This window comes from Silurus aristotelis (assembly GCF_946808225.1).
Source record: "Silurus aristotelis genome assembly, chromosome: 8".
Classification (NCBI taxonomy): domain Eukaryota; kingdom Metazoa; phylum Chordata; class Actinopteri; order Siluriformes; family Siluridae; genus Silurus; species Silurus aristotelis.
In genome coordinates this window covers 1115353-1129534 of record NC_139581.1, presented here as the reverse complement: position 1 = coordinate 1129534, position 14182 = coordinate 1115353, and the positions used below count along the sequence as shown (strand labels likewise).

The 14182-nt window shown below is 42.2% G+C and overlaps 2 protein-coding genes across 2 annotated transcripts; both read left to right on the top strand.

Annotated features, from left to right (window-relative positions):
* The first annotated feature begins 1040 nt into the window (after positions 1 to 1040).
* On the top strand, positions 1041 to 2847 carry LOC310729637 (zona pellucida sperm-binding protein 4-like). Its single transcript, XM_083548060.1, has 8 exons — positions 1041 to 1335; positions 1411 to 1598; positions 1674 to 1771; positions 1844 to 2001; positions 2080 to 2272; positions 2345 to 2492; positions 2566 to 2641; positions 2713 to 2847. Exons 1-8 carry the CDS (start codon positions 1056 to 1058, stop codon positions 2811 to 2813), a joined length of 1242 nt encoding a protein of 413 aa, XP_083404186.1. The 5' UTR covers positions 1041 to 1055; the 3' UTR covers positions 2814 to 2847.
* Positions 2848 to 9788: 6941 nt separating this feature from the next.
* On the top strand, positions 9789 to 11294 carry LOC310729691 (biogenesis of lysosome-related organelles complex 1 subunit 3-like). Its single transcript, XM_083548167.1, has 2 exons — positions 9789 to 10173; positions 10583 to 11294. The coding sequence occupies exons 1-2, from the start codon at positions 9852 to 9854 to the stop codon at positions 10936 to 10938; spliced, it is 678 nt and encodes a 225-aa protein (XP_083404293.1). The 5' UTR covers positions 9789 to 9851; the 3' UTR covers positions 10939 to 11294.
* Positions 11295 to 14182: the final 2888 nt, after the last annotated feature.

Sequence of the window (14182 nt, the reverse complement as noted above, 5' to 3'; positions counted from 1 at the left end):
GTGTTGAAATCTCCGAACGAATGGTGAATGATATTAACTCCCTCAAAGAAGCAGGTGTGAGCTCTTCCTCCGGTTCAGCTATAGCCGTAGCGTTAGCTGCTTGCTCGTTTCCCGATTCGGTCGACGTTTCTGCTGTATTTTGTACTTGCTTTCCCACTTTTGGCATTTTTCTTGAAGATATGTTACAGATAGACGTAATTATGAGTATGTTGCAGAAAATAATTAAGATTGCTGATGAAAAAAAGACTAATGTTCACGGAGCGACTTCCACCTACGTCTAATCACCACGAGGCATACCGGAAGTCCGAACCATGATTATGTTTAAGTTGTTTGAAAGCATGGTAGAACCTTCACAGTGAGGAAAACGAATCCTCTGTGTGGGTTAGAACAACAGAAATAAACCTGAGAAATAAACTTGAGCGTGTAAATGAAGGTATCATGTAACATCTACTGACAGTCACAGAGCCACAGGAACATTTATTATATTAGAGCAACTTTTATTTAGTATTTCTTTTCTTTCTTCATCGTTTTGATCACAGTGACAACGAAAGCTACAGAATATTTTAATTAATAGAGAATCATTTCTCCAATAAGTTCATTTTAACAAATCAAATTTGATGTGACAGAGATATTGCTATCTATCTATCTATCTATCTATCTATCTATCTATCTATCTATCTATCTATCTATCTATCTATCTATCTATCTATCTATCTATCTATTTCTGCTCTAAGTTAGTATTTCATATGCATCTATAATTAATAAATATTCACTTCCCTCGTTCTGATTGGTTGTCGTCACTCAGGCTTGCAGCTGTTGGCTTTGCACTAACTATCACTAAAAAGTGATAATTAACTCGAACAAGTCTCCATTTTAACGTCTCCCTGAACAAACCAAGAAGGCGGTGGTTAATGAGGTTACTGATGACACACAGCTGGAAGATCATTAATGACTCGTTAAGTAGGCGGAGATTCCAGATTCAATTAGGACAAAAGACACAATAAAAGGCAACTGCTGCTAGTAGTCAGTATACTGGGGTGTATAGTTCAGGAAAAATGGTGGCTTCTGGGGTAAGTTTAGGATTTGTCGGCATTCTTCTTGCTGTCACTTTTGTGGGTAGCTCACCTGCAGCTCCACCAGGTTTGAAGGGGCCGTTTCATGATCCTCAAGTTCTTCCAAAGCCAACTTTACAGCCACAGATGCCTGGCTTTGTTCAGCAATGCCAAGTGAAGGACTACGAAAGGGTTCCTTGTGGAGAACCTGGAGTACAGGCTGCTCGGTGTAACTCCTTGACCTGCTGTTTTGATGGCCAGCAATGCTACTATGGGAAAACTGGTATGTTTGAAGTACTGAGTTTTGATTGTGGGTAGAAATGAGAAACTGTTTTTTTCCTCTTCTTGGTGTTTCCAGTGACTGTCCAGTGTACCCTTGATGGCCAGTTTGTGTTGGTGGTGGCCAGAGATACAACCCTTCCCAGGATAAGCCTCAGTTCCATCAGCATGCTGGGAGGAAACACTGGACCCTGTAGTCCTGTTGACTCCAATGCAGTTTTTGCCGTCTACCAGTTTCCTGTCACTGCTTGTGGGACCATCATGATGGTATGTTCTAGTTTCTTGCCACAAATATTTATGGGTCACTTTCCTGTGTCTTAGATTGTTCTCCACTCTGTCCAGGTTCAAGCTGGTTATGTGATCTATGAAAACATGATGTTCTCATCCTATGAAGTTGGAGTTGGACCCCGTGGTGTCATCACTAGAGACACGACTTATGAGTAGGTTTAACTAAAACTTGTGGTGGGGACTTCTTCTTTAGGACTTGAACTGATCGACTGTTTTATTTGTAGGCTTTACTTCCAGTGTAGATATTCAGGTGTTGGCTTTGCGGCCTTGACTTTTGAACCTTCGGCTAATGCTGACCCCATGCCTTTAGTTGCTTCTGGACCACTTCAAGTAGAACTAAGACTAGGAAAAAGCCACTGTGCAGTAAAGGGCTGTGCAGAAGGTGAGAAACTTCTGTCTGGATGCTGGTGTGAGTCTAAAGTGTTCATGGCGTCAACAAAATCTGACTTTCCCCCAACAGAACAAGTGGCCTATAACTCATACTACAGTGTTGCTGACTATCCTGTGACCAAAATTCTGAGGGAACCTGTGTACGTTGAAGTGCACATCTTGGGGAGAACGGATCCAAATATTGTCCTGGTTCTGAACGGCTGTTGGGCCACTGCTTCCCCGAACCCCTACAGCTCTCGTCAGTGGGACCTTCTGGTGACTGGGTAAGTTCTTGTCTTGAATTTGTGTATTCTAATGACTGTACTGAACAGGAAATGATTTGGTGTATTCTGAAGGTGCCCCTACACGGATGACCGTTATTTGACCAAGCTGGTACCAGTTAATGAAACGTCTGGACTTGCCTACCCTACCCATTACAGGCGCTTTGTTTTCAAGATGTTCACATTTGTGGATGAGACCGCTAAGGCTCCACTGCATGAGACGGTAAAGGCTTGCGTTTCCTTTTTTCTGCTTTATGCTTTTGTACAGGAACAAGCTCATTGTCTTTTCTTTTCAGATCTACATCCATTGCAGTACAGCTGTCTGCCTTCCAAGTGCACAGGACTCTTGTGAACCCCAGTGCTCCAGAAGAAGTAGGTGGACTCGTTAACAGTCTGGTTTTCCCTCATGACTGGTTTATTGATTTCTTTTTCTTCTCCCTCAGGAAGAGAAGCTGCAGCAGAAGAAGGCTCTTCTCGCACATCAGGAATAGTGTCTAGTGGTGAAGTGATCTTTACCCAGAGTTCCTCACCTCAATATGATTAAGTGTAAATCTGTGCAAAATAAAAGCTTTTTTTTTTTAACTTTGAAAAACTGTCTATTTGTGTATCTGCATGGCCTTCAGTAATTTGTGGTTGAGTGAGTGGTGGCCAAAGGGTTACCTTTGTATAGAGGGTTCAAGAACAGACCAACTTCACTCTGCTTTCCAAAAACTGCCCGTATCTGAGTATTTAATACCAACAAAGTCTCTATTTAATGATCTGGGGGGGAAAACAGCCTTTCCTACATGGTGCATTAGAACAGGTCTCAGTGAAATGTACAAATGTCTGAATTCAGCGTGAACAATTTTAGCACTCAAGATTATTTGGAACAATGATTTTACATCTTAATGACTATTTTACAAGCACAAGGTTCAATAGTTTTCTGACTAAAATATGGATTTTTAGGTCATCCTGACGCGTTTCTTAGTTATACCTTTTTGCTAAAAGCATGATTTTATTGCTCAAAGGAATCTTTTCTCCTATTCTGTGACACTCTCACCTCATGCTATAAAACATTTTCATTACTAAATTTTACCCAAATCTACACAAACTTCATTATATTTAAGATTTTGATTATGAGAGATGTTACCCCTCTTTAAAAAAATTTCCATTTTGTCTCATCTGATTAACAGACTCTCATGTGTCAATGTGCATGTTAACCCTCTGAGCTATAAATCAGTAGTGACGAGTCGTTCATTTAATTTAAGTATTTAATGTGACTCAGAACATTGGAGGTGGATTTAAACTGTTTTATCATGGTGTGGATGGAAAGAAAAATGGTGTAGGGGTGATTCTGAAGGAAGAGTACAGTAAGAGTGTAGTGGAGGTGAAGAGAGTTTCTGATAGGGTGATGATCGTGAAGGTGGAAGTTGAAGGAGTGATGATAAATGTCATCAGTGCCTATGTTCCACAAGTTGGCTGTGAGATGGAGGAGAAGGAAAAATTCTGGAGTGAATTTGATGAAGTGGTAGATGGTGTACCTAGGAAAGAACGATTGGTGATTGGGGCAGACTTTAATGGGCATGTAGGTGAAGGGAACAGAGGTGATGAGGAGGTGATGGTAGGTATGATAGGAGGATCATAGGGTGACGTATAAGAGTGGAGGAAGGTGCACACAGGTGGACTTGGTGCTATCCAGGAGATGCAACCTGAAGGAGATTGGAGACTGTAAGGTGTTGGCAGGGGACAGTGTAGCTAGACAGCATCGGATGGTGATCTGTAGGATGGTTTTGGAGGCGAAGAAGAAGAGGAGGAGAGTGAGGACTGAAAGAAGAATAAGATGGTGGAAACTTAAGGAGAAAGAGTGTAGTGTAAGGTTTAGGGAAGAGGTCAGACAGAGGCTCGGTGGTGTTGAAGAGGTGCTGGATGATTGGGCAACTACTACCAGGAGTCTCTAGGATACTACACACCATCTGACTGGTAAGACATCAAGAAATCTTCAACTATAAGAACACGCATACTACAGACCAAATAGTTACAAGTTCACACACAGCCCAGTTTATAGAAACCGTATCTATTCCTCGTGTAGTAAAACCAAGAATTACATACACAAGATCCAGAAATAATCTTATTGCAGTTAAAACTGAAAAATGCCAGATAAACAAACACAACAAAGTTCTAAAGTTCGGTCTTTTAAACATTAGATCACTTGCACCCAAAGCACTGATTGTAAATGAGATGATCACAGATAATAATCTCGATGCACTCTGTCTCACTGAGACCTGGATTAAACCAGGTGATTATATGGGTCTAAACGAGTCGACACCGTCAGGATATGTTTATAAGCATGAGCCCCGTCAGACTGGTCGTGGGGGGGGGTGTAGGAACCATTTATAGTGCTTCTCTTAATGTTAGTCAGAGATTAGGATTCAGCTTTAAATCATTTGAAGTGCTCGTTCTTAAAATTGCACTTTCAGAGATGCATAGAAAACTCGCTCTGGTCACCGTGTACAGACCCCCAGGACCCTACGCTGATTTTCTTCATGAGTTTGCTTGTTGTCTCTCAGACCTCCTGATCAGCTTTGATAAAGTGCTGCTTGTAGGAGATTTTAATATTCATGTAGATGATGAAAACGATGCCCTAGGATTATCATTTGTCGATTTACTAAACTCTTTTGGAGTTAAACAAAACGTCACCAGACCAACCCACCGTTTTAACCACACACTAGACTTAATAATATCCCACGGAGCAGACGTCACTGATATAGATATTTTACCCCAGAGTGATGACATCACAGACCATTATCTCCTACTGTACACACTACCGGTAGAGCAGATTAACCGTGTTTCACCACGTTATCGACCTGGTAGGACTATTATTCCAACCACTAAGGACAGATTCATAAATAACCTGCCTGATTTATCTCAGTTTCACATTAAACCCATAAATGCTGATCATCTTGATGAGATGGCGAACAACATAGACCTTATCCTCACTAGCACTTTAGACACTGTTGCCCCCATCCGGTTAAAAAAGGTTCGAGAACAAGCACCTGCACCTTGGTATAATAGTCATACGCATGCCCTAAAGAGAACAACACGTAATCTGGAGAGAAAATGGAGGAAAACTAAATTGGAGGTATTTAGAATTGCGTATAAAGACAGTATGCTTAGCTACAGACAGGCGCTAAAAGCTGCTAGAGCTAAACACCTGAGCAAACTCATAGAAAATAACAAAAACAATCCCAGGTTCCTTTTCAGTACAGTCGCTAAATTAACAACAAATCAGGGATCTGAAAAATGTGTTCCATCACAGTTTAGTAGTGAAGACTTTATGAATTTCTTTACTGAAAAAATAGATAACATTCGAAAAACAATTGTGGCAGTTCAACCTCTGACAGCATCTCCCGACACAATCGTACTTACAACCCCACAACTACACTGTTTTACATGTATAGGACAGGAAGAGCTGTATGATGCTATTATGAAAGCTAAATCAACAACATGTCAGTTAGATCCAATTCCCACTAAACTACTGAAGGAAGTGTTATATACAGCTGGTGAGCCTCTTTTAAATATTATTAACTCCTCACTATCGTTAGGTCATGTCCCTAAATCCCTCAAGTTAGCAGTTATTAAGCCCCTCATTAAAAAACCTAATCTGGATCCAAACACGCTATCGAATTACAGACCAATTTCAAATCTCCCATTTATGTCTAAGATTTTAGAAAAGATTGTCGCTGCCCAGCTATGTAACCACTTGCAGGAGAACAATATCTTTGAAGAGTTTCAGTCAGGTTTTAGGCCCCATCATAGCACAGAAACTGCTCTAGTTAAAATCACTAACGACCTGTTTTTAGCTTCAGACCAAGGCTACATCTCCCTATTAGTTTTACTAGATCTTAGTGCTGCGTTCGACACTATAGATCATGATCTTCTCCTCGATCGCTTACAGAATTACATCGGTATTCAGGGACAGGCATTAAGCTGGTTTAAATCCTACCTGTCCAATCGTTACCATTTCGCAGATTTAAATGGAGAGCTATCCAGGATAATGCTAGTAAATTATGGCGTGCCACAAGGGTCAGTTCTGGGACCCCTGCTTTTTACAATATACATGCTTCCATTAGGAAATATTATTAGAAGGCATGGAATTAGCTTCCATTGTTATGCTGATGATACCCAGCTATATATTTCATCCAAACCAGGCGATACAGCTCAATTAGCTCGCATAACTGAGTGTGTTGAAGAAATAAGAGATTGGATGACCCATAACTTTCTGCTATTAAATCCTGATAAAACGGAGATTTTGCTCATCGGCCCAAAAAATAGTACACAGAAGCTCCAGCATCTCAGCCTGCATTTAGACGGTTGTTCTGTAACTACTAGTTCAACGGTAAAAGACCTGGGAGTTATTTTAGACAGCAACTTATCTTTTAAAAATCACATCAATCAAGTTACAAAAACAGCCTTCTTTCACCTTAGAAATATTTCTAAGCTAAGAAATATGTTATCTATATCTGATGCAGAGAAGCTCGTCCATGCGTTTATGACCTCTAGAATAGACTACTGTAATGCATTACTAGGTGGATGTCCTGCATCATTAATAAACAAGCTTCAGTTAGTTCAGAATGCCGCAGCAAGAGTTCTTACTAGGTCAAGAAAATACGATCATATAACCCCAATCTTATCGTCCCTACATTGGCTTCCTATTAAGTTTCGAATAGACTACAAACTACTGCTACTCACTTATAAAGCACTAAATGGTTTGGCTCCCATGTATCTATCCAGTCTCTTAACACGCTACAATCCGTCACGCTCCCTGAGATCTCAAAACTCTGGGCTTCTAGTAGTTCCTAGAATAGCAAAGTCCACTAAAGGCGGTAGAGCATTTTCACATTTAGCTCCTAAACTCTGGAATAGTCTTCCTGACAGTGTTCGGGGTTCAGATACACTCTCCCAGTTTAAGTGCAGATTAAAAACATATCTTTTTAGCAAAGCCTACACATAACACACATCACACACATCACATCACAACCTTGTGCTCCAGAACATCTGATCACATGCACATTATCAACTTGAACTGTTAATATCATGAACAGCAGCTACGCTAATTCCTCTCCACTGCTTCTCTTTCTCTCCCCATCCAGAGGCTTCCTGAGGTTTGGCCAGCTCCAGTCACGTCCCACCTCGTGAAGATTATGGACCTATGGATGATCATGGAGAAGTAGATGCCGAGTGTTTAAAGGCCCTGGCATGGAGAAGCTGATGCTGGATCTATGATGATCACAAATTGTTCTGTATTGTTGAAAGATTTATGACCAAACTTTTGATGTCACCCATATGAGGATGGGTTCCCCTTTGAGTCTGGTTCCTCTCAAGGTTTCTTCCTCATATCATTTAAGGGAGTTTTTCCTTGCCACTGTCGCCACGGCTGCTCATCAGGGACAAACGCACACCATTCACCTTCACTGTTGTTTTCTGTAAAGCTGCTTTGAGACAATGTCTGTTGTGAAAGCGCTATACAAATAAACTTGACTTGACTTGACTTGACTTGATGAGAGAGGCAGCTAAAAAAGTACTTGGTGTGACATCTGGAAATAGAAAACAAGACAAGGAGATGTGGTGGTGGAATGAGGAAGTGCAGGAGAGCATAAAGAGAAAGAGGTTGGCAAAACAGAAGTGGGATAGACAGAGTGATGAGAAAAGTAGGCAGGAGTACAAGGAGATGCGGCAGCAGGTAAAGAGGGATGTGGCGAAAGTCAAGGATAAGGCATATGAGAAGCTGTATGAGAGGTTGGACACTAAGGAAGGAGAAAAGGATTCATACCGATTGGCCAGGCAGAGGGACCGAGCTGGGAAGGATGTACTGCAAGTTAGAGCAATAAAGGATGGAAAGGGAAATTTGTTGACTAGTGAGGAGAGTGTGTTGAGAAGGTGGAGGGAGTATTTTGAGCAGCTGATTAATAAGGAAAATCAGAGAGAGAGAAGGTTGGACGATGTGAGTTGGTGAAGCAGGATGTAGATAGGATTGGTAAGGAGGAAGTGAGAGCAGCGATTAAGAGGATGAAGAGTGGAAAGTCGGTTGGACCAGATGACATACCGGTAGAAGCGTGGAGATGTTTAGGAGAGATGGCAGTGGAGTTTTTGACCAGGTTGTTTAACAGGATTTTGGAAGGTGAGAAGATGCCTGAGGAATGGAGAAGAAGTGTGCTGGTTTCCGATCTTTAAGCATAAAGGAGATGTGCAGTCTTGCAGTAACTACAGGGGAATTAAGTTGATCAGTCACACCATGAAGTTATGGGAAAGAGTAGTGGAAGCCAGGCTGAGAGAAGAGGTGACCATCTGTGAGCAACAGTATGGTTTCATGCCGAGGAAGAGCACCACAGATGCCTTATTTACTTTGAGGATGTTGATGGAGAAGTATAGAGAAGGACAGAAGGAATTGCATTGTGTATTTGTGGATTTAGAGAAAGCGTACGACAGAGTGCCAAGAGAGGGGTTATGGTATTGTATGAGGAAGTCAGGTGTGTCAGAGAAGTATGTGAGGGTGGTGCAGGACATGTATGAGGACAGTGTGATGGCAGTGAAGTGTGCAGTAGGTACGACAGACTGGTTCAGGGTGAAGGTTGGACTGCATCAAGGATCGGCCCTGAGCCCTTTCCTGTTTGCAGTGGTGATGGACAGGTTGACGGACGAGGTCAGACAGGAGTCTCCCTGGACTATGATGTTTGCAGATGATATTGTGATTTGTGGTGAGAGTAGAGAGCAGGTTGAGAAGAGCCTGGAGAGGTGGAGATATGCGCTGGAGAGAAGGGGAATGAAAGTCAGTAGGAGTAAGACAGAGTACATGTGTGTGAATGAGAGGGAGGGCAGTGGAGGGGTGCGGTTGCAGGGAGAAGAGCTGGAAAAGGTGGAGGAGTTCAGGTACCTGGGGTCAACAGTACAAAGTAATGGAGAGTGTGTTAGAGAAGTAAAGAAAAGAGTGCAAGCAGGGTGGAGTGGGTGGAGAAGAGTGACAGGAGTGATTTGTGATAGAAAAGTATCTGCAAGAATGAAAGGGAAAGTTTAAAGGGCTGTGGTGAAATTGTATGGATTAGAGGCAGTGGCATTGAGTAAAAGACAGGAGATGGAGCTGGAGGTAGCAGAGCTGAAGATGTTAAGGTTTTCGTTGGGAGTGACGAGGATGGACAAGATTGGAAATGAGTTTATTAGAGGGACAGCGCATGTAGGATGTTTTGGTGACAAGGTGAGGGAGGTGAGATTGAGATGGTTTGGACATGTGCAGAGGAGGGACATGAATTATATTGGTAGAAGAATGCTGAGGATGGAGCCACCAGGTAGGAGGAAAAGAGGAAGGCCAAAGAGGAGGTTCATGGATGTGGTGAGGGAAGACATGCAGGTAGTTGGTGTGAAAGAGGCAGATGTAAAGGACAGGGTGGTATGGAGACGGATGATCCGCTGTGGCGACCCCTAATGGGAGCAGCCGAAAGAAGAAGAAGAAGAAGTAAATTAAGAAATAAATGCACACATGTAGAAATAATTGTTTATGGATATAAATAAATAAATAAATAAAGCCATCCTCAGATGAATTCACAGCTGCATGTTGTGGTTTTTCAGAGTCATGGCCGACAGGAAGTCACAGGTGGTGGTGGAAGGGGAGGCGTCCGAGTCGGACTCGGATCAGGAACTCTACACGTCGTCTGGACTCACGGTTCCGGGTGAAGCCTCGGACACGGAAAGCGAGGACAAGGAAGTAAAACCCACCGCCTTCCTGCACCATCTGCCCCCTCTGAGTTTCGATCGTCATGACGACGCGTCCGTCACTCGGCAGAGCCCGACCTCGCCCCTGCATACGTCTGCGTCTGCACCCGGCAGTCACGTTAACTCGCTGCTGCAGCAGAAACTGCAGGAGAGTAACGCACGTGTCAGGGATTCACCCTGCCAAAGCCCCTCTCGATAGCAGTCACGCTGCTTTCCAAGATTACCGACAGCTGTGGCTCATTAAAGAACAGACTACTTAAACTCACGTTCTTAAATCACAGGCTGTCGGTCGTTGTATTGTCATGCAGGTAAATCGCATGGCTGCTCAAACGCCAGGATTCACCGCTGGCTATTTCTCCGAACTCCATTTCCTTATTGGAGTACTCATTGCCAAAAGCTTTACTTTCATTGGGATTAGGCGTTGGACATTCGCGCTCATAGTGGATACTTCGTTACGAGCGGATGTCTGTGTTTGCTTTTGTTTTCATCGGCTTATAAGTGTTTTGTTTTTTGCACCTCAATAAAGAACATGATTGGACTTTATCTGCTTCCGCGTCTGCAGCCTGACAGCACGTCTGTGTGCCGACGTGAGTCAGAGCGTCCGGCAGGTTTATCACGCGGCCACCAGAGACGTCAAAGCTGCCACGTCTCACCTGAGCCACTCCCAGAGCGTCATCATCGCCGCGTCGCACGCTGTCCGTTTCGCTATGGACGACCACCGAGCAGTGTGTGAAAAAATCGACACTATCACCAGCTGCCGCTTGCTGCCCGACATCGCCATGTTCAACGCCCTCAGTGTCCACAGTGCCCGCCGCCGATCCTCTTTAAACACGAATCCTGCTGCCACGTGGACGTGTGTTCCATTCCCTTTCAGGAACTGCTGTAAACGTAAGGATTCAAATCTGTTAGAAAACCTGCAGCCATGAGGTTCTGAGGTCATATTCCAGGACTGAGATTCAGTGACCAGGAGGTTTTGGGTTTGAATCCGTGTTCTGATACCCAGACTTCCCAGGAGTGGCAGAGAGCATTCACCATCCAGGTTATGGGTTTAAACCTCGTTATTTACAGATGATTAACACTAAACTTTAAAGGCATCTATTAGGCCATGAGTTTGAATCCCAAAGTATGTGTCCTGGCATAGACAAATTCCTAGTTCAGTTACAGAAGGTTGTGGGTTTCAGACCTCAGCACCGATGAACATTTTTGAGATTTAATCTCAACATTCTGCTTAGTTTGACCAGCATGTGTTCATTTTAATGGAATAAAATTGCTTTATAAATCATCCTGGGATCCATTCAGTGTGTGTGTGTGTGTGTGTGTGTGTGTGTGTGTGTGTGTGTGTTATAATTAGTTTTAAATAAATACAATACGCAATAATACCCGTGACTTGAACATCCCCATTGTGCTGCTTACCGTATTTGATAGTTTTCATTAGTTTCAACAGAAGGAAACAGGAAGGTGGGGGTAGTGAGTGCTCAAAAGTATTAGCATCCCTGTAATGATAATGAGCTCAATTTAATCTATACCACACATGAGCTGATCATTCAGATGTATCATTCAGCCCCGTTTAAATGGCAGAGGAGGCGGAGTCACAGCTATTTTGCTATATCTATAAAGCTATATTTAGTGTCCGAAAGCAGGTCTCTGTACTGCAGAAAAATGAACAGGAAATAAAAGCACTGCACTCACATGCACACCATCAATAGGAAGTAATGATTTCATCAACTTTTTAATAATAAAATTAAAACCATCAGGCAAGAAATCTAGACGATTAAAATAAATCCAGACATATAAATAACCCTGTAGACAGCAGTGTCATTATAACAGACCATCAATTATAAAGTTTTACTCCTATTCAAGAAAACGACTTCATTTCAATTATTTCCTCATCAAAATCATCAACCTGCATTCTCGATCCCTCGCCTACAAGTTTCCTCAAACAAATCATTCCAGAGGAAATTTAACCTGATTTAAAATAATAAACTTTTCCATTAGCACTGGTTTTGTACATAAATCCTTCAAACTGCAGTATCAACCCCCTAATTAAGAAACCTGACCTTTACCCTGTCAGCTGTCCAACTACAGTCCAATATCAAACATCCCCTTTATCTCCAAGATTCTAGAAAAGATTGTAGCACAGCAGTTCTGCTCACATCTACTGAGGAATAACATTTATGAAATCAACTGTTATTGGCCTCTGATCAGGGTTTTGTCTCTTTACTTGTTTTGCTCGACCTCAGTGCAGCTTTTCACACCATTGATCATAATATATATACTATATATAATATAGGGAACAGCTCTCTCTTGGCTCAGGTCTTATTTGGCTGATCACTATCAGTTTGTTGATGTAAATGGTGAGGGCTCCACACACTCTGAGGTAAAGTTTGGTGTCCCGCAAGGATCTGTCTTAAGCCCACTGCTTTTCTCTTTATATCTGCAAGAAGAAGGAAAAGTTTACTGTCTGTACAGGATGCAGAAAAACTAGTAGATGCTTTTGCTACTTCTAGATTAGACTACTGTAACGCTTTACTGTCTGGGTGTTGGAGTAAGTGCAGAAATAAGCTTCAGTTAGTTCAGAATGCAGCAGCAAGAGTCCTCACTAGATATAGAAAATATGAGCACATCAGCCCTGTTTTAATCATCTACACTGCTCCCAATTACATCTCACACTGTTTATAAAACACTACTACTGACGTATGAAGCACTTAACGCTCTCACGCCGCAGTATCTGAGTGAACTTCTGTACCAGGATGATCCTCCACGCCTACTTCGATCAAAAGGTGTAGGCTATTTGTTGGTACCTCAAATAAAGAAGACTCCAGCAGGGAGCAGATGTTTCTCTTATAAACACCACAGTTATGGAACAACCTTCCAATTAGTGTTCGGGACTCAGACACAGTCTCAGTGTTCAAGTCGAGGCTTCATCCTGGTCTGCCTCTGGATGATCTCTATGATTGGAGGTGACTCTGTGCAGCTGGAGATGTTTCTCACCTATGGTCTGGGGATCCGTGAAATTCCGGAGTAAGAACGGGAGCTTTGAGGATGAATTGGACTGTAGTTAATGTCAACAGTCTCCTACACGGACTAAAAATATTTCCAAAATTACTTAATTTATTTATTTTATTATTATTTTTTTTTTTTAAGAGTTCATAACTTCCCCATGTGCAAATCAGTTACCAAAGCCACACCCCATCATTAACATGGATCATGTACAATAAAGTGAAGAATGAAATAATACCTGCAACTCCATCAGCATCAGTTCCTCCAGTGTTTACCTCCTTGGTGTAATGATCTCACTTCTCCACACTTCTGCTGAAGGAAACACAAAATACCTTAATAAAAGTAAATTAGGTGGAGGAGTAGCGCAGTGGTTTAGATGTTTGTAAGAAACAAGTGTACAAGTGTCTGCTGTTTCCTACATTATCAGTAATGTAATTAAGATGAGGTTCTGCTTTTGAGTCTGGTTCCTCTAAAGGTTTCTTCCTCATAACATCTAAAAGAGATTGTCCTTGCCACAGTCTCCACGGCTGCTCATCAGGGATAAATACACACCATTCACCTTCACTGTTAAATTCTGTAAAGCTGCTTTGAGACAATGTGTGTTGTGAAAAGCGCTATAGAAATAAACTTGACTTGACTTGTCATGTTATACTGAGTCTCATCTGAATAGTTTAAACCCCCAAAAACATCTTGAATGTAAAATAGAGAAGAAGTTGTCAGAATCTGTCGAGTTTAAATTTCTATTAAACTTTTATTTGTTTGTAAACGTGTCTCTATTTGATGAAGGCGAGTGTACAGCATCAGATCAACCAGTGATCGCTCTCTGGTGAATCTCGTGAACCTTCAGTTGGAAACAGAGCAAAACACGGAACTACAATTTCTGTAAATGGATGAAGAAGCAGGAAATTAACGAACACTAATACAATACAGTAAAAGTGTGAATCCTGTCTGTTATCCTTCTTCTTTTTATTCTTCTTCCTTATTCGGCTGCTTCCATTAGGGGGCGCCACAGCAGATCATCTGTCTCCATACCCCCCTGTCCTCTACATCTGCCTCTGTCACACCAACTACCTGCATGTCTTCCCTCACCACATCCATACACCTCCTCCTTGGTCTTCCTCTTTTTCTCCTTCCTGGTGGCTCCATCCTCAGCATTCTCCTACTGATATA

Excerpts from the sequence above, each read along its gene's own strand:
- LOC310729637 (XM_083548060.1), top strand. The coding sequence starts at position 1,056 with ATGGTGGCTTCTGGGGTAAGTTTAGGATTTGTCGGCATTCTTCTTGCT. Across the intron at positions 2,493-2,565 it reads AGGCTCCACTGCATGAGACG|ATCTACATCCATTGCAGTAC; the intron begins GTAAAGGCTTGC and ends TTTTCTTTTCAG. Across the intron at positions 2,642-2,712 it reads ACCCCAGTGCTCCAGAAGAA|GAAGAGAAGCTGCAGCAGAA; the intron begins GTAGGTGGACTC and ends CTTCTCCCTCAG.
- LOC310729691 (XM_083548167.1), top strand. The coding sequence starts at position 9,852 with ATGTTGTGGTTTTTCAGAGTCATGGCCGACAGGAAGTCACAGGTGGTG. Across the intron at positions 10,174-10,582 it reads ACTGCAGGAGAGTAACGCAC|CACGTCTGTGTGCCGACGTG; the intron begins GTGTCAGGGATT and ends GCAGCCTGACAG.